The sequence below is a fragment of the Cannabis sativa genome, chromosome 1 (genome assembly GCF_029168945.1).
Source record: "Cannabis sativa cultivar Pink pepper isolate KNU-18-1 chromosome 1, ASM2916894v1, whole genome shotgun sequence".
Classification (NCBI taxonomy): Eukaryota; Viridiplantae; Streptophyta; class Magnoliopsida; order Rosales; family Cannabaceae; genus Cannabis; species Cannabis sativa.
Window position 1 is genome coordinate 31,909,671 of NC_083601.1, and position 23,759 is coordinate 31,933,429.

Below are 23,759 nucleotides of genomic sequence, written 5' to 3' on the forward strand. Positions count from 1 at the left end.
GCACAACTTCAATCCATCAATAACCAGAATTTCAACTTGCCAACTTTAAGAACTAATTTAGATGTGCAATTTACAAGTAAGCAGTTCATACAAACATAAAACATCGCAATTGTCGCCCATATCACAACCGTTCTAAACTTTCCAACATTCCACTAACACATGATCAATAAGTTTGAATGACATACCTCTCTCCACTAATGTTGACACATTTCTCTTTGGAATCAATAGGTCTTTTTCGGTTAGCATCGCATGGCTTAGGTACATGGGTAGGTAAGAAGTCATTTAGGCTACACTATACCATAAGCACTATTAACCAAGCAAGCCTCGACATTTATTTTTTCTTTCTTTTCTTCCATATATCCCAAAAACAGTAGTAAGAGATTACAATTTTTTTTTTATGCGTGTACCTCATAATTTTCCTAGTTTTTTTTTTCAAGAAGACATTTTCGCATATTTTTTCTCTTTTTTTTTTTCTTCTTTTTTTCTGGAGGCACAACACACAATATCTTTTTTCAATCTCTCAACCCTACACTTTGTTTCCCACTTACAACACTTTATCCCCCCCAAACTGACTTAAAGGCTCATGGCATAATAAGGTATATTCAGGGTGAAAAGAGTTAAATATAACAAATTCAGCTCAGTTAAGTGGTGAAAATTTTTAAAACAGGCTAAGGCTCAACTTTGGGTATACTATGGTAAAAATTTTTAGGTAGGCTTGAAAGGCTCAATCGTTCCAAAGAAAACTTGCCTAAATCACTTTCCAAACAGAAATCATCAAGGATTTCGCTTCAAGAGAGTATGTCAAACAAATTCTATTTCATGTACAGTCAATCATTCCACAAACCAAATAGAACAGAAGTGATATGTGAGAATAACAAATGTTTTAAGTCTACACGAACCACTTCCTAACACACATTCATCTTAATTCAAACAGTTGCAAGTCAAGCACGCACACAGTTAATGTTTTAATCCATTGCACAAGTTAATAACAGCGGTTCAATCAATCTTTCAGTTTAGCTATCACACAGGACTAAAAAAAAAACTAAAACAAACTAATCAACGAAAACAAATAAACTGAAAAAAATTTAAGTCTCTCCCCCCAAACTAAAAATGCACATTGTCCCCAATGTGTGAAAATAAACCAGGGTGAGAGAAACTTACCTGAGCCCCTTAGAAGGGGTTTGGCGGCGGTGGCTGGTCATAAGGGTTGAAGCGGGGTGGCATGGCAAAATAATTCGGATCGTCCACACCGATATTCATCCTCGTGACAAGTGTGTTCAATTGAGCCACCTGCTGCTCATCAAAGATACTCCGCTGGGCCATGTAATTCTGCATATGCATGTTCTGCTGAATCAGATAATTCAGCTGATTGTGAGTGTACTAAATGGCGGGTTCAAGAGGCCCGACAAGACGTGGTGGTTCAATGTCTTCATGCTCCTCTTGTTCTGTTGCGGGAGGATCTCTCCGAGCTGGTGGTTGACCATGAGGATGAGGAGGTTTGAGTCGCATAACAGTGGATAAATTGATACTGCGTTGCGGCGCTACCTTAGTATCATAAGAGTACTGTGGTACTCCATGTTTCTCACACAGATCAGTGATAATGCCAGCAAGCCCAAGTCCACCACCACAAGAACCCTCAACCATTATATCAAATGTCAGTCGAATGATGTCCCCCACATTCAAATTATAACCTTTCATAATTCCATACACATATTTAAGCCTGTCAATCTGAGCATCAGAAAAGTGTTTGTTCGGGAGCAACCTTGCACTGACAAAGTACAGCCATGTTGGGTTTTATGCCCTAAATAAAACTCATTTCAATATAATCAGATTTACTTATTAATATAGATCAGAAATAACATTTAATGTTGCATGGTTCACATGATTTATTTCATGATTATATGTACATAATGTATAGATTCATCTGAAACCCTTTTCACATACTTGATCCTGTTTATTGTGCCGTCAACACATTGGAAAGTAAACATGACTATGTGAATAAAGTTTCCTAGATTTATCAGACATAGGGTTTTACTGATATGATAATCTACAACAAGAGTTTACTTGTATTTGGAGAAATACTATGTTCTTTCCAGAACATTGGTTAAAGTAAAGCTCAGGTTGGATGCATGGAGTATGCATCGGAAGGGACCGATATTGAACTTTGACTTAGATTTATTAAACTTACCGTAATATCTATTCAAGTCAATATCGCCTAGTTGATCCTAGATCGAATGTTCTTAATCCTGTTATGATTAGGCTCAATCTTGAAAGGCTATTCGTGTTTCTTGAATTGTTAGTTAAGCCTACCTTTTGGTCAGGGTGATACGTACTTTTTGGGAACACGGTAGTGCAATTGAGTGGGAGCGCTATCATAAACATGGAATCTATAGCTTCTATCTGGCGAATAGTAAGCAAAGGATGATCTCCTTTGAGCTTGACCAAACGAACATAAATGATGGAGTACTCATTTCACATAAGCTGAAATATCATTTATACGGGGTCAAGTGTTTTAAGGAATAAATATATTGTAGGGTGTAACGGTAATTTAATCCCTTTACAGTGTAGATCATTCATATAGAGGATCATTGATCACATTAGGATTATAACAATGGATAACTAATGATGTGTATATATGGTGGAACATATAGAGCATTCTATATAACTGAGAGTGCAATTCTAAGTTCTATGCGTGGATTCAACGAAGAATTAATAAGTTAGTGAATTTTAGTGCTAAATTCTTGATCTACTTATTGGAAGCTCGGTTATATAGACCCATGGTCCCCCCACTAGTTGAGATAATATTGCTTGTAAGACTCATGTAATTGGTTTTGATTAATCAATTATAATTCACGAATTAGACTATGTCTATTTGTGAAATTTTCACTAAGTAAGGGCGAAATTGTAAAGAAAGAGTTTATAGGGGCATATTTGTTAATTATGATACTTTGTATGGTTCAATTAATAAATATGATAAATGACAATATTATTTAATAATTATTTATAGTTATTAAATAGTTAGAATTGGCATTTAAATGATTGAATTAGGAAATTGGCATTTTTGAGAAAATCAGATACAAAAGGTGTTAAAATTGCAAAATTGCAAAGCCCAAGGCCCAATCCACTAAGTGTATGGTCGGCCACCTATGTAGCTATTTTAAATTGATTTTTTCATTATTTTAATGCCATATAATTCAAATCTAACCCTAGTGGAATGCTATAAATAGATAGTGAAGGCTTCAGGAAAAACACTTCTTCTGATTTCAGAAAACTGAGCTTTCTCTCTCCCTATCTTTAGCTACCACTTCTTCTTTCTTCTTCCTTTGATAATTTCGAAATCCTTAGTGATGAGATTAGTGCCCACACACATCAAGCAATACCTCAATCATAGTGAGGAAGATCGTGAAGAAAGATCATCAGCAAAGGAGATTCAGCATCAAGGATTCAGAGAAAGAGATCCAGGTTCAGATATTGATAATGCTCTGCTACAGAAAGGAATCAAGGGCTAGATATCTGAACGGAAGGAGTCATTATATTCCGCTGCACCCAATGTAAGGTTTCTTTAACTTTATATGTGTTTATTTCATCGTTTTAGAAAGTTCATATTTAGGATGTTAATAAACATACTTGTGAGTAGATCTAAGATCCTGGTAAAATAATTTCCAACAAGCCACGCCTTGGCTATTGGGTTGAGTTCACACCGAAACAATTGATACGGTTCTCCATCATAGGTGTGAAATCTAAGTCCCGGATACCCTAGAGTTTCGGCTATATCCACATAATCCAAACTTTTTGCTCGAATTTGCTGCTTCAAAGGTTGCTGCTCTATAGTAAAGGTTGGGAGCTCATAAAGAGCATGAATTTCGGCTGTGGAAGCAGGCACTTTAACCCCCCTAACTCTTACTTTGCCATCCTCTCTTTCAGGCCAGTTGGCTAAAAATTCTAAAGCTAGAGTTTGGTTACCACGCTCAGTGACATCTACAAACTTAGTCCACTGCCTATTTAAGATTTGATCTCTAATAGACGCAAAGGCAGGAGGGATGTTTGCAGTTTGGCTTAGGTTTACAATGTCTATCCCTCTATCTTCAATGAATGCCCTATCTTTCAATTTCAAAAACCGCTCTTGAGCATCCATGTTGGTAAACCTTACTCTATCAAGATTAGAGCGACCCCTAGGTGGGTTGGATGATGACGCTCCCCCTTCTTCACTCACTCTTGACCTTTTTGGACGCATATCACCCAAATTTTTCTAACTCTCAAGATTTTTCAAAATTTTGCCAGCACTTCCCCTTAAAAATCCACTTCCCGGGAATTAACCCTTTCACAATCACACTTAATTTCACTCACAACAATAATATTCAACAATGTATGAGCAAAAATTCCAAAAATCCAACACAAAGTCTAAAATTCTCTAGCAATCCACAAATAATCCAATCAAACTTGTGTAGAGAGATTAAAATTTGTTACCTCAATGAAAATCAATCTTTAGTCAACCTCCATTGATGAAAACCTTGAAGCTTTAAGGAAGAAGAAGGTGAATAGTGATTTTTCTGAAATTTGGGTGAGGTTTAGGGATTTTGGAATGGATTTTTAGAGGAAAAGAGTGTTAGATGAGAGAAATAAGGGTTTATGATGATTTAGGATGAAATTTTATGGTTAAATTTGATGAAAAGGGGTTTTGAATGGGATTAGATGAAGAAAATATGGTGGAGAGAATGGGTGTTCGGTTGGAGAAGTTAGGGATTTGAATGTGGGGTTTGATTTGAAATGTAGGGATTTGGCCTTTAAAAAGGGAACTGACCATTCTAGTCGCGGCCATATAAAGCCTCGCCGCGGCTAGATTTCGATAAATTTCAGGTCTCTCTGTAAGGTCCTTATGGCCGCGGCCAAGGTCTATCTCGCCGCGGCCACTGGATGAGTCCCATTTTTTTTTTTTTAATTTTTTTTTTCATTCTGAGGAATGCTAATTAAAACCGAAAAAGAAAATTAACAGCAAAACTTAAAAAGAGTTCAACTAAATCATAAAGAAATTTGGGTTGCCTCCCAATTAGCGCTAACTTTATCGTCGCATAGCTAGACGTTGATCGAGATCTTCATAGTGGCGCCAGAATCATGGCGGACTTGGTTTGATCAAATTGACCTCCCAAGTAGAGCTTTAATCGCTGCCCATTCACTTTGAAAGTATTAGAGCCTTCACCTTTTAGTTCCACCGCTCCATAAGGAAACACCTTGATCACTGTAAATGGCCCTGACCACCTTGACTTTAATTTACCAGGAAACAACTTTAGTCTTGAGTTGAAGAGAAGAACTTGTTGACCAGGTTGAAACTCCTTTCTGACTAAATTTCGGTCATGCCACCTCTTAGTTCTTTCCTTGTAAATCTTAGCGTTCTCATAAGCTTCGTTTCGAAATTCCTCCAATTCATCCAGCTGTAGTAGTCTTTTCTGCCCAGCAGCCTTTAAATCCATGTTCAGAGTTTTCATTGCCCAATAAGCTTTGTGTTCTAACTCCACCGGTAAATGACAAGCCTTTCCAAACACCAACCGATATGGTGACATCCCGATTGGCGTTTTGAACGCTGTTCTATAGGCCCACAATGCGTCATCCAACTTTCTTAACCAATCTTTCCTTGATCTCTGCACCGTTTTCTCCAGAATCGTCTTTATTTCCCGGTTAGAAATCTCAACTTGGCCATTACTTTGCGGATGATAGGGGAGGGCAGTTCTATGACGAACACCATATTTTGAAAGAAGTGCTTCGAACTGTTTGTTGCAGAAGTGACTCCCTTCATCGCTTATGATTGCTCGGGGAGTACCAAACCGCGTGAATATATTTTTCTGAAGGAATCGAAGAACTGTTTTTCCATCATTAGCTGGTGTTGCTGCAGCTTCTACCCATTTTGATACGTAATCCACAGCTAGTAAAATGTATAGATTGCTAAATGATGAAAGAAAAGGACCCATAAAGTCTATCCCCCATACATCAAACAACTCTACTTCCAAGATTCCTGTCAAAGGCATTTCGTTTCTCCTTGAGATGTTTCCTGTACGCTGACAACGATCACATGCCTTCACAAAAGTACTAGCATCTTTGAAAAGTGTTGGCCAAAAGAATCCGCTTTGCAACACCTTGGCAGATGTTCTAGTTCCACTGAAGTGTCCCCCACATGGTAGAGCATGACAGTGATTAAGAATAGAGTACATCTCCTCTTCAGGCACACACCTTCTTATTATCTGATCTGCACAGTGCTTGTAGAGGATTGGCTCTTCCCAGTAGTAATGTTTCACCTCAGAAAATAATTTCTTTAGTTGTTGGCGAGATAGCTCAGGAGGAGTGATATTGGCAGCCAAGTAGTTAACATAATCAGCATACCATGGTACCATTAGACTTTCCCTCACACTAAAGAGTTGTTCATCGGGAAATTGTTCATTTATTTGTACCTCTTTCATATTCTGACTTTCTTCAAGCTCTAGTCTTGACAAGTGATCTGCCACCAGATTCTCGGTACCCTTCTTATCTTTTATGTATAGATCAAATTCTTGCAAAAGAAGAACCCATCGAATTAGTCGTGGTTTGGCATCCTTCTTAGTCATCAAGTACTTGATTGCTGAATGATCTGTATACACTATCACTTTATTGCCAATCAAGTAGGGTCAAAATTTGTCACATGCAAACACTATAGCCAGCATCTCTTTTTCTGTAGTAGCGTAATTCAGTTGGGCATCATTCAAGGTTTTGCTTGCATAGTAAATGGTTCTGAATACCTTGTCAACCCGTTGTCCCAAAACTGCTCCAATCGCATAATCACTTGCATCGCACATGATTTCAAAAGGTAATTCCCAGTTTGGTGTAGTCACGATCGGTGCTGAGATTAACTTATCCTTGAGAATCTGGAATGCTTCAAGACAATCTTTCCCAAATTCAAAAGGTACTCCACTAGCGAGAAGATTGGATAGCGGTTTGGCAACTTTGGAGAAGTCTTTGATAAATCTTCTATAGAACCCGGCATGACCCAAAAAGCTTCGAACTCCCTTAACTGAAACTGGGGGAGGCAAGTTCTCAATTGTAGATACTTTGGCTCTGTCAACCTCAATACCTTCTTTCGAGATTTTGTGTCCCAGCACTATTCCTTCCGTAACCATGAAATGGCATTTTTCCGAGTTCAACACCAAATTAGAATCTTCACACCTTGTTAAAACCAATTCCAAGTTGCTTAAACATTGGTCAAACGATGAACCAAACACTGAAAAATCATCCATGAACACCTCGATGCATTTTTCTATTAGATCTGAAAATATGGCCATCATACACCTCTGAAATGTTGCTGGAGCATTACACAGTCCAAATGGCATTCGTCGAAAAGCAAAAGTACCATATGGACATGTGAATGTTGTTTTCTCTTGATCTTCCGGTGCTATAGCTATTTGGTGATACCCTGAGTACCCATCAAGGAAACAATAGTACTCTTGACCTGCCAACTTGTCTAACATCTGATCAATGAATGGGAGTGGAAAGTGATCTTTTCTTGTGGCCTTGTTGAGTTTTCGGTAGTCAATGCAAATTCTCCATCCTGTGACAGTTCTGGTTGGGATGAGTTCATTCTTTTCATTCTTCACCACCGTCATCCCTCCTTTCTTTGGAACAACTTGGACTGGACTTACCCATTTACTATCTGAAATAGGATACGCTACCCCGGCATCTAACCACTTTAAGACTTCTTTTCTGACAACCTCCTTCATTGGTGGATTTAATCTTCGTTGTGCATCAATGGTAGGCTTCACTCCTTCCTCCATTAAGATTCTGTGCATTACAGTTGAAGGGCTGATGCCTTTAATATCTGCTAAAGTCCATCGAATGGCTTTCGTATGCTTCCTTAGAACCCGCAATAGCTTGTCTGTCTCTACAGAAGATAGGGAGGATGCCACAATAACAGGAAATGTCTTATTTTCTCCCAAATATTCATACCTGAGATGATCCGGGAGGACTTTTAACTCTAGTTGAGGAGGCTTTTCAGTAGATGGGGTAGGCTTTGTTGGTATGACTCCTAACTCTTCATAGTATTTTCTATTCAGCGGTCCATAAGAGTCGAGCCACATAGCATACTCATAAGCTTCCTTACCGTCTTGTTCCACCACCTCTCCTTGAACCAAAGTCAGATTAAGAGGGTCTTCAATATGCGTCTTTGTCTCCATCAACTGGTCCACCACATCAATTGCAAAACAATTGTCACTAGCCGTAGGGTAGGTCATTGCTTTGAGCACATTAAATACAACTTCATCTCCTTGTACCCTCAGCTTTAACTCTCCTTTCTGAACATCAATTAGTGCTTTCCCTGTTGCCAAGAAGGGTCTCCCCAGGATGATAGGAACATTGTTGTCTTCTTCCATATCCAGAACAATGAAGTCAGCTGGAAAGATGAACTTGTCAACTTTTACTAACACATCCTCAATGACTCCTCTAGGATGAGCTAGTGATCGATCCGCCAATTGAAGAGTTACCGTGGTTGGCTTTGCTTCACCCAGCTGCAGTCTTTTAAACACTGACAAAGGCATTAAGTTTATACTGGCTCCCAAATCACATAGTGCATTTATTCCTTCAATTTTTCCAATAGTACAAGGAATAGTGAAGCTCCCTGGATCTCTGAGTTTTGGAGGGAGTTTCTTCTGTAGAATAGCGCTGCACTCTTCAGTTAGAGCCACTGTCTCATAATCCTCCATCTTCCTCTTCTTTGACAAAATTTCCTTCATAAACTTCACATAACTTGGCATCTGCTCTAGAGCTTCAGCAAAAGGAATGTTAATGTGAAGTCTTTTGAAGACTTCTAGAAACTTGGTGAACTGCTTGTCTAAGCTTGACTTTCTGAGCCTCTGAGGATAGGGTATTTTTACATGATGATCAATGCTAATAGGTGGAGACTGTTGTGGTAGTGTTGGGCTTTCAGTAGCCTTCTCTGCTGTTGGTGTTTGCACTGGTTAAGCATTTATTTCTTCATCTACCTCAACTGGTTGTGGTAACTCAGGCCCATCATACTTCTTACCGCTCCTCAGGGTAATTGCTTTGCAGTTTTCTTTGGGATTGACTTCAGTTGTGCTAGGCAAATTTCCTTGAGGGCGGGTTGCTACCTGAGTTGCTAGCTGGCCCATCTGAGTCTGCAGGTCTTTAATTGAAGATCTAGTTTTAGTCATAAATTGAAGCAGTAAATCTGTTTGCAAACTAGAATTTCCACTAGAGGCTTGTTGCTGATTAAACTGTTGGTTCTGATTTCGTTGCTGATAGAACCCACTGTTTCTTCGGTTGTTACCCTGGTTGAACCCATAATTGTTGTTGTTGTTGTTCTGTGAAAAATTCCCAATGGCCTTAGCTTCATCCATTGGCAAATCATCCACATCTGCTTGACACTCCGAAAAGTGATGACTTCCTCCACATAACTCACAAACAATTTGGGCTTGTTTAGCTTGCCCTGCAATTATTTTTGTCAATGCCTCAACCTGAGCTGTTAACTTTGTGATGACATCAACTTCTAACACACCAGCTACCTTCTTAGATTGACTCCTTTCAGTTGGCCACTGCTGATTGTTTAGAGCCATCTCCTCCAATAGATCATACGCCTCATTAGCACTCTTTCTCATAAAAGCTCCGCCATTCTTGCATCTATTAGAGTTCTAGTATTACCAACCAACCCGTTGTAGAAGTTGTGAACCAGCATCCACTTCTCTATACCATGATGAGGACACCTCCTAATCAGATCTTTAAACCTCTCCCAAGCCTCATGGAGAGATTCATTATCTTGTTGGCAGAAATTATTGATTTCTCCTCTCAGTTTTGCAGACTTGGCTGGAGGAAAGAACTTTGACAAGAATTTTGTTGCCAGATCATTCCAGGTGGCAATAGAATTGGGTGGCAAGGAGTTCAACCAACTCTTGGCTCGTTCTCTGAGCGAGAATGGAAACAATCTCAGTCGAATGGCATCATCGCTAACTCCATTAACTTTAAAAGTTTCACAAAGTTCCATGAAGTTAGAGAGATGCAGATTAGGATCTTCAGAAGGGAGGCCACCAAGGCGGGCGAGGCGCACCATTTGAAGGATGGCAGGTTTAATCTCAAAGTTGTTTGCATCCACTGCCGGTGGCCTGATACATGACTGCACTCCCGTCAGAGTAGGGAGAATGTAATCTCTCAAGCTACGACCATTAGCTTGATCTTCCACGACGCCTCCATTATTACCGTTATTACCCCCATTGTTTCCAGCATTATTGTTCACATTGGCAGCCATGATTTCTGATGTTTCGGCGATTCTTTCGAAACTCTTTCTTGCCTCTTGTTCTTTCGATTCCTCCTGCAAGTTTTCTCGATTTCAGGATCAACTGGTAATATGACTGCTTGTCCTTGACGGCGCATACACTTAGGATTCCTGAAATAGATCAAGAAAAAATATTGCAAGAAAAAGGTTAGAAAATCAGCAAGAGAAAATATACCAAAGTAGAAGTTAGTATAATTTTATGTAATATTAATCTTTAAACAATTCCCCGGCAACGACGCCAAAAACTTGTTGCTATAATTTATAAACACTACGCAAGTATACGCAATCAAGTAGTAAATCTCACACAGGTGAGGTCGATCCCACAGGGAATTGGATTAAGTACCACTAAACTATACTTATAATTCTATTTGGCAAATCGTAAACAATTATGATTTCAGAAAAGTAAAGTAATTCAGAAAACACAAAAAACAGTTGAAGTTTAAGCAATATGAGATGATAGGGAGGAGAATCCTGTTGTTGTTTACCTAAATCGTTAATGCTTAATTACTATCCTATTCTTGCAGTGAATGACAGATTATGAAATAACCTAGCTCCTTTCAGATCTTCTAGATTCTAAATCACATGTTATCTAATTAATTCCTTAATTAAACTAACATGAAATCAGCATTAAGTAATAATCTACTCGTCACATAAGTCATGTGAATACTTTCGTTTCACATAGAACATCGATTATCTTAATTTTAGCATTCTCAATTCTCACTTTTCAGATTTCGAATTGAGATCATAGAGCATGCATAAGGTGATCAATCTTAAACATGAAATTAAACACAAATTAAGATAATTTCACAAACAAGAATTGAGGAATGGTAATTAAACATTAACTAGGCAAAACATTAAACAACAATCATCATCCTCCCTAAATGGAAAATTTAGTTCAGAAACAAATCCATAACCATTCCTATAGCAATATTCAACATAAATAAATTAAAGAGGAATAAAGAAAAGAACTGTTGGTGGATGAATTTTGGATCGTCACTTGAATCTCTGTGCTCTTCCTGCCGCTCTCTGCTGTATTTTAGGGTTTCTGATCGCTCTCTCTGACTTCCAAACGCAGTTTTCTATTTATAACTAAAATTTAGGGTTCGATGGACAAAAATGCCCCTGGTCCGTACGGGATCTCGCCGCGGCCATATATGGTGTCGCCGCGGCCAGATTGGTGTTGAAAATACGAGGTTCTGTAACTTCACTATGGCCGCGGCGAAGCTTCCTCTCGCCGCGGCGACTGAAGCACATTTTTTCTCCTTCATTCGTTTGGTGTTCTAGCCGCGGCCAGATGTGCACAATACTTCAGAATTCGTGTTTTCCTTGGCTCAGCCCGTCTTTTGTTGAATTTCTGCCCCCGAGATCTCTTTTATTCCAAAGAACCTGAAAACATAGAAAACAAGCGTAATTCCGTACAATACAGCGAAAAACGCACATAAAATAGATCCAAAACCTAGGCTAAAAATAGCCTAACAAATATCACGTATATGACTATGAGAAAAAATTTGATTAAAAAATTATTTCAGATACCAAATCAGATATAAGTGTATCGATGCATAGGGCTAAGCATCGGTCGATTTGGTCGGTTTTTTTATATAAAAATCTAAAATTCAGTTTTCAGTCTGGATTGGTGCAATCCGAAAACCGACTGACCAATCCAGAATCTATCTTAAAACCGACCATTTTGAACCTCGGTTTGGTCGGTTTAAACCGCCCAAACCGAACTTTTTTTTTAAAAAAATAATAATCTAATTTATTCTATAAATACATTATTTTACATTTTACAACTACAAACATATAAATTAATTGTTCAAAAAATAATTATCTTATTCTTTTAACTTTAATATTAATAAAAAAATAATATATTACTTTTATATATTATTAGTAACTATAATACATGCAAAAAAAAAAAAACTTAATAAATTAATATATATATCTATAAGAGTCGATTTCAATTTTTTCAGTTGGTTTGTTATCCAAAAAAAAAACTCACTGTTCAATGGCGGTTTTAACCGTTAGCGGTTTTTTCGGTTTTTGGTTTCGTCAGTTTTGGTTCCAACAGTGTTCGGTAAGTTGGTTTGAACGGTTTTTTCAGTTTTCTGGATTTTATGCTCACCCCTATCAATGGATCTCTTTTAAGGGATGCATTGTAGAATTTCTAAAAAAAAAAATTCTTCCAAAATTATGGTCTTCACTCATGAATCTCTTTCCAAACAATAAAATAAAATAAAATCATTTAAAAGGCTGTTGTTCAAATTTGTCATATTAGTTCTAAACTGATATTTTTCATTAGATCATTCTATTTAGAAAGAAAAATGAGAGAGAGATCATTGTATGTTTATGTATTTATTTATTTTTTTTGTTTGAATTCTTTATAGGATAGAGTATCTCTATATTCAACACTAACACCATTGTTTCATATCCCACCATAACAATATTTTACACTACTCAGTAAAATGTAGGGTAGGGTATATATCTCTACATTTAACGACCTTACCCCGTATCATACCTCATCATAGTTCCTCACTTTACCTGAGACGTTAGCATATAACATATTATTGGGTTTTGTGCCATAACTAAAACTCATTTCAATATAATCATATTTGTTAATTAATAAAAGATCAGAAATCGCTTTTATGTTGCATGGTTTACATGATTATGTTTAATGTATATATTTGTTCATGATTATAGTATCATCAGCATAATAGAATATAATCATGATTATATGTTTAAAAGTTTAATTCTCATGTTTTATCAATTCACTGGATTTAAACTGACATGATAATCGGCGATAAGGTATACTTACATCTTGGATAAGTGTTATGTCATTTTCAGGGCATTGGCAAAGTTACCTATATCGGATGTATAGAGTATACATTGGAAGGGACCGATATTGATCTTGGATAAGATATCATAAACTTATTGTTATGTCTTTCTAAGTCAATATCAATGGTTGATCTTATGTCTATGGATCTTAATCCTGATATGGTTAGGTTCAACTTAGTTGTATTATTTATGTTCTTCAAGTTGTTCGTAGATGCTAACAAATGGTTCTTGCGGATATTTACATCTTGGGAACATGGTAGTTCAATTGAGTGGGAGCGCTGATCATAGATGTGGAATCTATAGATTCCATAAGTATTTAGAAGTGAAATGATGATTTCCTTCGAGCTTGGCTGAATATAGATAAATGATTGAGATCTCATTTCAGTAATTATATTAGTTTACTGAAATATTATTTAGATGTAGCTAAGTGTTTTAAGGATAAAATACATTGAATGGTAGAACGGTAAATTTGTCCATGTTCAGTGTAGATCATTTATAGAGGATCTTTGACTATTAGGATTGTAACAATGGATAATCATAACGTATTTATACCGTGGTACATATAGAGGGTTCTATATAATTGAGAGTGCTATTCAATTAATAAATAACGGATCTTTGGGGTCAATTTATTAATTAAGAGACTTTGTATGGTCTAATTAATAAATAATATAAATGACAATTTTATTTGATAATTAATTATAATTATTAAATAAATATTTTGGCATTTATAAGATTGAATTGGAAAATATGATATTCTTGAAAGAAGAATAAGTGGTTGAAAAAAAGTGGCAAGATTGTAATTAGAAAGTGGTCCAATATATGGCCGGCCTTAGAGTTATTTTTGTCCAATATTTTATTCTTTTTTAATCCATATAATTCAGCCTTAAGCCCTAGTTGAAACACTATAAAAGAAACATGATGCTCTCATCTCATCCAACTATTCATTCAACCAAACTTAAATCTAGTTTTCATTCTCTGACAACTAGTAGATGAGAGAGTTCCTTATATAGTGATTTCACCTCCTTCACTATTGTTCACCATATTCGAAACCTTGAGTGATAGAGTGTCATGCCCACACATAGCAAGTCAAGTACTCAATCATAGTGAGTAAGACGGTGGTAACCAAACCCGAAGAAAAGAAAGAGATCTAAGCTCAGATATTGATAATACTCTGCAACAGAAAGAAACAAGGGTTAAAGATCTGAAATGAAGGAGTCATTATATTCCGTTGCAACCAATGTAAGGTTTTCTAACCTCTTATGTGTTTAATTTCATTGTTTTAGAGATATTCATATTTAGGATGTTAATGAAGCATACTTGTTAGTAAATATAGATCCTGGTAATATATTCCCAACACATACAACATATACAAGTCATAACAACCATAATCTATATATCAATTCACAAACTCATATTGTGTTCATACCACACATTCTCGGTACAATATACATATTTATAATAACAAATCATAAATTATATTTCAATTCATAAAGAATTCAAATTTGTGCAAATAAACACATACAAAACTACCTAATTTCCTTACCTTAAATCTCGCTGCTTAAGAATTATTATCTCGTCACGACTACCTATAATAAGACATGGGTTAAGGCCCTAATATTAAAATTTGTACTTTTACAATACAACAGAAAGAACATTATTTTTTACTAACAACTACACGAATTCAGTGGAAGTTGCCTTCATAAAAATTATAGAAAATTCAATTATCTTTCTAATGATATGAAGATTATTAAAAATAGATTAAAACTGAGAGAGTTATCATAGTTTTACTGAAATAATTTTTGAGAAAGAATATAGAGTAATGAATCACAAGAGACATCAGAAATACACAGTTTTGACACTGAAATATTCCAAATCAGATAATACTCTCTTCATAAAAGTTTTAGAAATTTAAATTCCCTTTTGAATGACATTGAAATCTTTAAAATTGGACTTATAATGTAGGAGATATAGATATTTTACCGAAACAGTTTTTTAGAAATCCTGAAGCAATATCGCTATAATCAAACCAATATTCAGAGAGATATTAAGGTTTTACTGAGACAACGTATAAACGATTTACAATAAACATCGTAAAAATACTAATTTTTGACATAGATAAATTCTGATTCAATAAAACCTTTCTTCATAAGAATTATGGAAAATTCAATAAGCTTTCTATAGGCACCAAGATTGTAAAAATCAGATGAGTATTTAAAGATATATGTCAGTTTTACTAAGACATGTTTCATTATAAAAAAATAGGAAAAGGAAACCTACGAATATTCTCCTATTGTAATTAATAAATGAGTAAATGTAGAGTTTGTTAGAAATTATTGGGGTCACAATTGTATATATAAAATGTGTGTTGGGTCATCAAATAAATAAGTCAAATTTATGCGGTCTATTTTGGAATAAAGTTGATGACATAAGGGCATGATTGTCATGATTTTAATATGTGGATACCAATTAGACAATTTCTAATTTGATGAGTAGCCAAATTGAAAATAGTCAAAAAGGATTAATTTACTGTTTATTCAGTTATTAATAAATAAGTATTGGTTCCCATTTTTTGCATCGCTTCAGATATCGTATCTTTTCACTCTTGTATCTCCATCACCAATAGAAAAAGTTTCAGAGAAAGATTTTGATGCAAATTGGAAGATTAAACCATTTAAATGTCGATTCTATGGACTTCGGTACGCTTCCGGTATTCTTTAATCCTATTGTTTGATTCCCATGAATTAATTAGGGCTAAATTAAGATTTACAGTTTCTAAGAGAGTTTCTTACCTCAAATACTTCAAGCTTCTTGGATTAATATACGTGAGATGATGGTGATAAAAGATGAGAGCCAAGAGGCGCTTCAAATTTTGTTAAGGATGTAATGGAAAGATGACTTGAAAATTTTTAGGGTTAGTCCAGATAGGGGTGAAAATCGGTCGGTTATGGTTGGTTTTTAAAATTTTATAACCGACCGGTCGGTTACGGTTTTTATTTTACGAAAACCGTAACCGACCGTTTAGAAATTATAACCGTATAAAACCGACCGTACGGTTTTTGGCGGTTTTTGGTTTGGCGGTTTTTGGCGGTTTTGGGCGGTTTTAGGCGGTTTTTGGCGGTTTTGACCGTTTTTTGGTTAAACTATTTTTTTATTTCAAGAACCGAAACCGACCACCGTGTCAAAAAAACCGAAACCGAAACCGACCGCCAAATTCGGTGATGACGTGGAACCGAAAATTCGGTTACGGTCTGGTCGGTTTGATGGTCGGTTTCGGTTTTTCGGTTTTTATGAACACCCCTAAGTCCAGATGGGTGAAAATAATAGAACGATATAATTTAGGGTTGAATGAAACCTATACTATACTGACTCCTATTAGGTTTAGTTTTATGAATAATAATAACAATAACAATAATAATATGATAAATTATTAAATAAACAAATATCTAACTTTTAAATTTAAATTATAAGCTCTCCATCTCGTAACTTTAGGGCTTAGTTTTGACCTAAAAAAATTTTGAATTATGATATAGCTATTTCTATAAAAGTTATAAATATTTGAATTATCTTTCCAACGCCATTGGAATCACCTCAATTAGAGTTATAAAACTCTAGATATGGTCATTTTAGTAAAATAATTTTCAAACCTGCGAATTTCTCTAAACCTATGAATTTCTTAACATTAATTAGATAATAATGATATTTAATACACTTATACAATTAATTAAATCTAATATATATTTTATAAAACCCTAATGAACTTTCATATTGAGCTTTAATTAAACGATTTCCTACCTTGTGAAAATACCATAATATTTTATTTTCGTAGTTAATACAACTTGAACTCTTTATAGAAAATTGGTACAACTACTCTAAGCAATAATCTCAACTCACTAACAATGTAAATAAATGAGATAATTATTCTCTCATAATTAATATCCCAAGAAAAAAAAAATTAAATACTATTTTTATATGGATATTACAATATTTAATTGGTGATCAGACAATTAAAAGTAATTAAGTACAAATGAAATAGAATACATAGAAAATTAAAAGAAAATTAAATCACATTAGAACCATAAATTGATGTTAAACAATATCCATCAATACCTAATAAACTATTTAGCTACTCTGGTTCATCTTAACAACTTCACACATATCAATTAAGAATAAAAGAAGAAAATAGAGAAGAAGAGAATACTAAAAACTTTGTCGAAAAAGCCTTCTTGATTATTTCAGCTCTCTAATTTCTGTCCCTTTTGATTGCTTGTTAATTAAGAGTTTCTGGATTTTTTGAGCTCTAAAAACGTTCTAAAAACACGAATAATAATGCGTTTATATAGACTAACAAAGTTACCTACAAGATACTAAAAAGATTTAAAATTTAAACTTAAAAAAGATAAAACACGTACTTAGCCGCAACTCCACTTGAGAATGCTATCTTTTTATCTTTCTTTTTTTTTTTCAAAAAATTTCCTATTGCGATGAATGATAGTATTTTGACCATAACTCTCTTGATATTGCTCGAAATTGGACGATTCAAGATGTTTGGAAAGCTAAATAGAGACCTACAAGTTTTATATTTTGACTTTCTCTAAAATCTGATCAAAACATAGTCTAATTTAAGCGTTAAGTTTTAGTTTTATTTTCTTGTAAAATTTTCTCTATTTTATAGATCATTTTTTTTCTTCTAAAATTTGACTAATTTATACAATCTAGGTGTCGAAACCTGAAATTAAAGAAAAATATCATAATTCTATTCCAAAAAATGACAATGAAGAAGAAAATTAACTCTAAAAATGACATAAATAATAGGCTAAAAATAGCCTAACATGCATCATTTCCAACACCCTCCCTATCCGAGTTGTGCTTAATAAGAGATTCTATATTGATGATGCAAGGTGCCCTATTTGTGGGTCTGGGGAGGAATCCATGGAACACCTCTTCCTCTCTTGCAATTCAGCAATTCATTTGTGGCGGTCGTCCCTATGGGGTTTATAATTATATCTTGTCCATGGCACTGTCATTCGCGTGTGGGACTAGGTGAAATTCCTCTGCAGCTAAAAATCTCAATGCATTAATGCAGATGAAGTTTTTCTTTATGCATCGATTGTTGTTGACACTATCTTGTGGGTTCGAAATGACAAGGTACACAATAATAAATTGGATAATGTGAAACATTCAATTGACTATATTCATTACACTTATGTAGATGCTAAAGCTTTTCTTCTCCCTACTCCTACTCCAATCTTGTTGGATGAGTGGCGTCCTTCCCCGAGATTAACTTAAGCTGAATTGTGATATTCAAGTAGGGATGAAAAGCACGTGTATTGTGGCTGTAGCCAAAAACCGCTATGGTGAGGTGGCTTGGGTGCACACGACTAATTTAGAGTTTTCTGATACTCTTTGTGGAGAGGCAGTCGTTTGTTGCTTGGCTTTAGAAGTGAGAATTTTAGAAGTGACAATAGATAAAAATTGCAAATTTATTATTGTGGAGAGCAATTAAAGAGTAGTCATTAGGAGTCTTGTTGGGCGTTTCAAAACGTTTTGTTAAAGAATTTCTCTTTATTTAATTAGCTGTTTTTTTTTAGTATTATTTTGTTACCTATAATATAACTAAGTGCACATTTACTCACTAATTTACTTGTATCTTCTATTCATAATATTTTGTAATGATAATGAAATTTAACTTTATTTGATATATCCACGTTTTTTCTTTTGAAATAATAATAATAATAAAATGATGCACTATTTTTTAAATCTCTGCCCTATTTTTCTTTTTATTTTTCTATTACTAATTCTGCCTTATTCTTTAAAATAATTACACTTCAAAATGATTACAAACATGTAAGGACAAAGGGACAGAGAGCACCCCCGGTGGGGGGTCAACCAAAAAAAATGTGTATAATGCATGGAATAATGAGATAAGGAGAAATAATAAAATAATGATATGATGGATAAGTGGATGAATTAATGGAATGAAGAAGGCAATGAATAAGGAGAGTTAGATGGAGGTAAGATGACTGGTATTAGAGTTACTCTCACGTTGTTAATGTGTAGAAATAAATTGTGATATATAAGATAAATGGGCTACTCTTCCTATTGCTAATTGTTTTTGAGATGAAACCTCATTCACCTTATTTCCACATTCTAACATGATATCAAAGCCACTTGTGATCCGTTGTGAGCTCAAATTACCACCGGTTCAAATACTTCCGTCTCCCCTTTAACCTCTATTTGACACCTTTCGGCTAATGTGTGCTAATTTCCAGTGTTGGAGTCTTTGACTTTTTTCAAAATCTACAAATTTACCGATGTGTACACCCACAAATTTCCCGATATTTGGCCTTGTGGTCCGGCCCTGTGGTTTCTTAAAGGTCGTTCGTTATACACACACTTTCTAGGTCCAAACGTGAGGGTGGGCTACTCCTCCCATTGCCAATTGATTTTAAAATGAAACCCCATTCACCTTATTCCCCACATTCTAACAACTAGTTCCACTATTTGACTATATGAGTGTGACTAACTAGTCAAAGTATTTGATACCAAGTGCCTTAAAGGTAAAAAAGAAAAAAATTCCTTAAAGGTTCCGTTCCATTCCACTTCCTTTTATCCACTCACATGTTTGTATTGTAATATCAACATATATGAGAATGGTAATATATATACTCTTGTGCATGTATATCTACCTGTATATGTATATGTATGTACGTAGTACGTACATACGAAGACCTAAACTATATATCTTGAAAATTTGAAGACTCTAGTCAGTAATAATAATCAACACTTGAAAACATACAAGAGGGAAATCAAACCATAGTACCACACTCTTTATTGATATAACATCATTGAATATAAGCACGCTTTTCATAAAAAAAATATACACATATATAACACCATTGAATCCTTCTTACATATCTGCCTTTCCAGCTACTACAACATTTTCCACAGATAATGAAGCTTTATTATTGTCCGTGTTCACTGTTTCCACACGAAACTTTTTATAGATATCACCCTGATAAAACTTCCTCGTCCTCGCCACTAAAAAAAGAGAAACGACAGCACCAAAAACCGTAACGACAGTAATAATGATAAACGACAGTTTAAAACACTCTCCTCCTAAACAATTCAAGGCCTCCCCAGGCTTCCTCACAAGCCCCAAAGAAGCCATTTGTTTCCTGGCTTCCTTGTCGTAATAATACCCTGTGACCTTTACGTTCAGTAAATAAAGCCCAATTGGGCTTGTCATACCACCAAAATTGTACAGAGTTGAATAGTACTTTAATCCAAATAGCTCCGATATGATGGTGTAAATCAGTGGCCAAAAAGCTCCAAAGCAAAATCCAATAAGAACAGAGGCCACGTAGAGACCGTTAGGGACGTTGAAGGCGATTAAAAGATAACCAACGGAAGATAATAACAATAACATAGTTAAGAACAGGGTACGAGGAAATTTATACTTTGCGATAAAGATTTCAGAGAGAATCCCAACTGTTATTTGGCCAAGGTAGTTCCAAATACTTGTGAGAGACACGAAGTTTGTGATTCTCTTTAAAGGGTATCCGAAAGAAGTTCCAATTTGGCCTAAGTTGTCCATCATCGTCATGGATCCACCAAGACCACAAACAGTGGCTAATAGCAGAGTAATCATTTCAATGCTTAAAAGTGCTTGTGGTATGGTGTGGTCCTCTCCGATCTTCGGTTGCTTAAAGGCGTCTTTCCACCAAGAAACGCTTTCTTTTGGTTGTACAGATAATGAAACGACAATTGCATTGTTCTGAGGTCTGGACAATAGTTTGGCCTTAAGGAGCTTGTCTTCTTCTCTAAAAACGACAATAATTGGGAGAAAGAGGAGGAACAGCACACCCGCGGCGCTTAATCCGTACTCTGTTTTGTTAAAACTGAACGATTTTTCTAGAATAATTATGATGAACAGAAACCCAGCGAGACTCATCGATATGTAGAGGAATTTGTAGAAAACTTTGACGTCGTTTAGTGGCCGATTCGTGGTCTCGATGATTCGAATGGTTTTGATAAAGGCGAACGACAAAGCAGTTGGAAGCCAAGCCACGAACAGAGTGAAAAACGACGTGTCGTCACCGTATAAGGCTCTGTACAATTGAGCAATTACCGCCGCGCTTATACCGGTATACCCTTTCAATAGGCCCAAAACGACGCCGCGGCTCTCAGGAAAGTTCTTGACGCATGTGACAAGAGCTCCAGTGTTAGTGAACGTGTGCGAATTGGCTCCAATGGCGATGTAGAGGCACATGTGCCATAGTTTGGGGTCTGAGATCTTTCGAGACACGGCTAGCCATATCATGAAGTTTCCGAAGAAGTTTAGGATGGCGCCTATGGAGAGGACAACCCATGGAGGTGTGACCTCGTTGATTAAGCCGGAGAGGATTCCTATGTTGGCTCCTAAGTCTTTAGAGAAGCTAATGAGGTTGAGTGTCGTTTGGTCGTAGCCAAGGACGGACTTGATGTCGTTTGAGTAGAGGCCGAACATGTAGCTTGCTCCAGCGGTGACCATCAAGAGGAAGGAGGCAAACACCATGAGCCATCGCCCGGTGAGGACTTGGATGAACAAGCTCTTCATGTTGATTTTAGAGAGTATATAGATTTTTTTAATTAATTTATCAAAAAATATTTATATATTTATTATATATGTGAGAGTGTGATGCGTGAATATATAATTTGAGATAATCTAATTAAAGAAAATGTTGAAATTTGAGTCAGTAATCTGTACTAATGATGTAATATGATAACCGTTAAATATTAATAGTTGGAGTTCATAATTAAGCGGTGAATATGAAGACAATGGAAAATTGTACTGTGTAGTGTAACACAATTGCCCCACCCACACCATAACCCACTAATAAATATGATTTTTTTAGAAATTTCTTACCACTAAGGCAACAGGAACATGTTTCTTCCCAAAAAAAATACAAAATAGATATCATATAGTAATGTAGTGCTATAAAAAAAATAATAAAAAAATACTGATGGTGTCATGTTGTACTATAAAAAAAGTATTGATCATATTATATAGTACTATATTGTAATAAATATAGGGAAATTTACACCCACTACTGATTTTTCCCATTTTATTACATTTATACTGTTCCACGGCAAAAACAACATTTATACTGTTTTTTTTTTTTTTTTGGCAGTTTACTGCCTTTTAAACTTTAGCCGTGTGTTTGATTTTCATTGCCACTTGTCACGATAGGGTTTTGTCACGTTTTTTTTTTTTAAAAAAAACAAAATTAATTGTTTTGATTTGACGGTTATGTGTTCTGATCAAAAAGTGTTGTATTTATGTATTTTTCTTTTATTATTTTTGAATCTAATTTTTGTAATTTGTAATCTCTCTCACCTCAACTGTTCATCTTCTTCCCCATTTTCAGTTTGCTTAGACGGTTGTAATAGTGGGTAGTTTTTTCATTTTAAAAAATTTCAAATCCCATCCCACTATCTTAAACTTCCCTCTCATTTTCCCTCCCATTTTTATTATTTTTGTCTATAAATACCTTCATAGTTCTTCATAATGGTCGTTACTCGTTCATCACCATCTCCGGCCAAAGTTACAAAACCCACAAAACAATCGCAGAAAACCACACCCAAATCAAAAATGGGTAAAAAAAAATCTGAAAGACAACCCTCCTAGCCCCACTTCCCCTTCTGTTAAAAGAAAAACCATTGTTGGACCTTCGAAGAACACTCGAGGAAAAAGACCTCGAACTGTTGTTGAAAATTCAGACTCAGATTTTGAGTTGGATTCTGAATTTCTTAAGTCGCCTGTTTCTGTTAAGGTATTTTACTATTTATCTGTTGTTGTTTTTGAGGTTTTTTGTTTTTTTGTTAAATTCGATATTTGAAGTTCATATATCTGGGTATTTGTTTGTTTTTGTTTATGTATTTGTAATTGTTTTATATATCTTGTTCGATTTATTTATGTGTTTTTGTTAATTTTTTATTTGTTGTTTTGTTGGTGTTGTTATTTTTTATTTTAGGGCAAGGGTAAATCCCCTGTGAAGGTGTTGCCATCATCAGGTGTTTCTGAAGAAATTCCTGTTAATAGGATTGTTGAGGTTTGTCATGTTATGCATTCTGTTCTATGTTTTTTTGTTGTTGTTATTTTCGTAGTGTTTTTTTGGTGTTTTATCAGTGTTTTCATTGTTCTGTTTTTTAGGATTGGGAATGCAAGTACACTCGATCTCAATTTTATCATTCTAGAGTAGTAACATCTGGTTATTACTCTGTACTTGGTGACATTAAGAGAATTTTAACTGAAAGCCAATTGGAAATTTTTTCAAAATCTGTGTTTGGTTATTTTCTTCGAATTCCTGAGTACATAATTCATTACCAGTTGCTTCATTGTTTCTTTGTTGAGGAGGTTCGGCGGCTAATGGGTTGGAGTTTTGGGTTTGTGTCCAAGGTAAATACCTTAGGTTTAGTATCGAAGAGTTTGCGTTGGTCACGGGGTTAGATTGTCATGTTGATTCTGATTTTTATCAGTTTAAGCAAGATGATAATGAATTGGTCAAATCTTGTTTTAAGGGGTACAAAAAAATTACCAAGGGTGCTATTCAGACTGCTTTTATTGCTGACAATCTTAAGGATAACGACG

At 35.4% G+C, this 23,759-nt stretch overlaps 1 protein-coding gene and 1 non-coding gene across 2 annotated transcripts; one reads left to right on the forward strand and one right to left on the reverse strand.

Moving 5' to 3' along the window:
• Positions 1-9,716: 9,716 nt before the first annotated feature.
• On the forward strand, positions 9,717-9,823 carry LOC115718262 (small nucleolar RNA R71). The gene has a single exon (XR_004011845.2). It is a non-coding gene; the product is annotated as a small nucleolar RNA R71 (small nucleolar RNA).
• A 9,871-nt stretch (positions 9,824-19,694) lies between these two features.
• On the reverse strand, positions 19,695-21,883 carry LOC115706006 (protein NUCLEAR FUSION DEFECTIVE 4-like). Its single transcript, XM_030633500.2, has one exon. It carries the CDS (start codon positions 21,723-21,725, stop codon positions 20,037-20,039), a length of 1,689 nt encoding a protein of 562 aa, XP_030489360.2. The 5' UTR covers positions 21,726-21,883; the 3' UTR covers positions 19,695-20,036.
• Between the last annotated feature and the right edge of the window lie 1,876 nt (positions 21,884-23,759).

Excerpts from the sequence above, each read along its gene's own strand:
- LOC115706006 (XM_030633500.2), bottom strand. The coding sequence starts at position 21,725 with ATGAAGAGCTTGTTCATCCAAGTCCTCACCGGGCGATGGCTCATGGTG.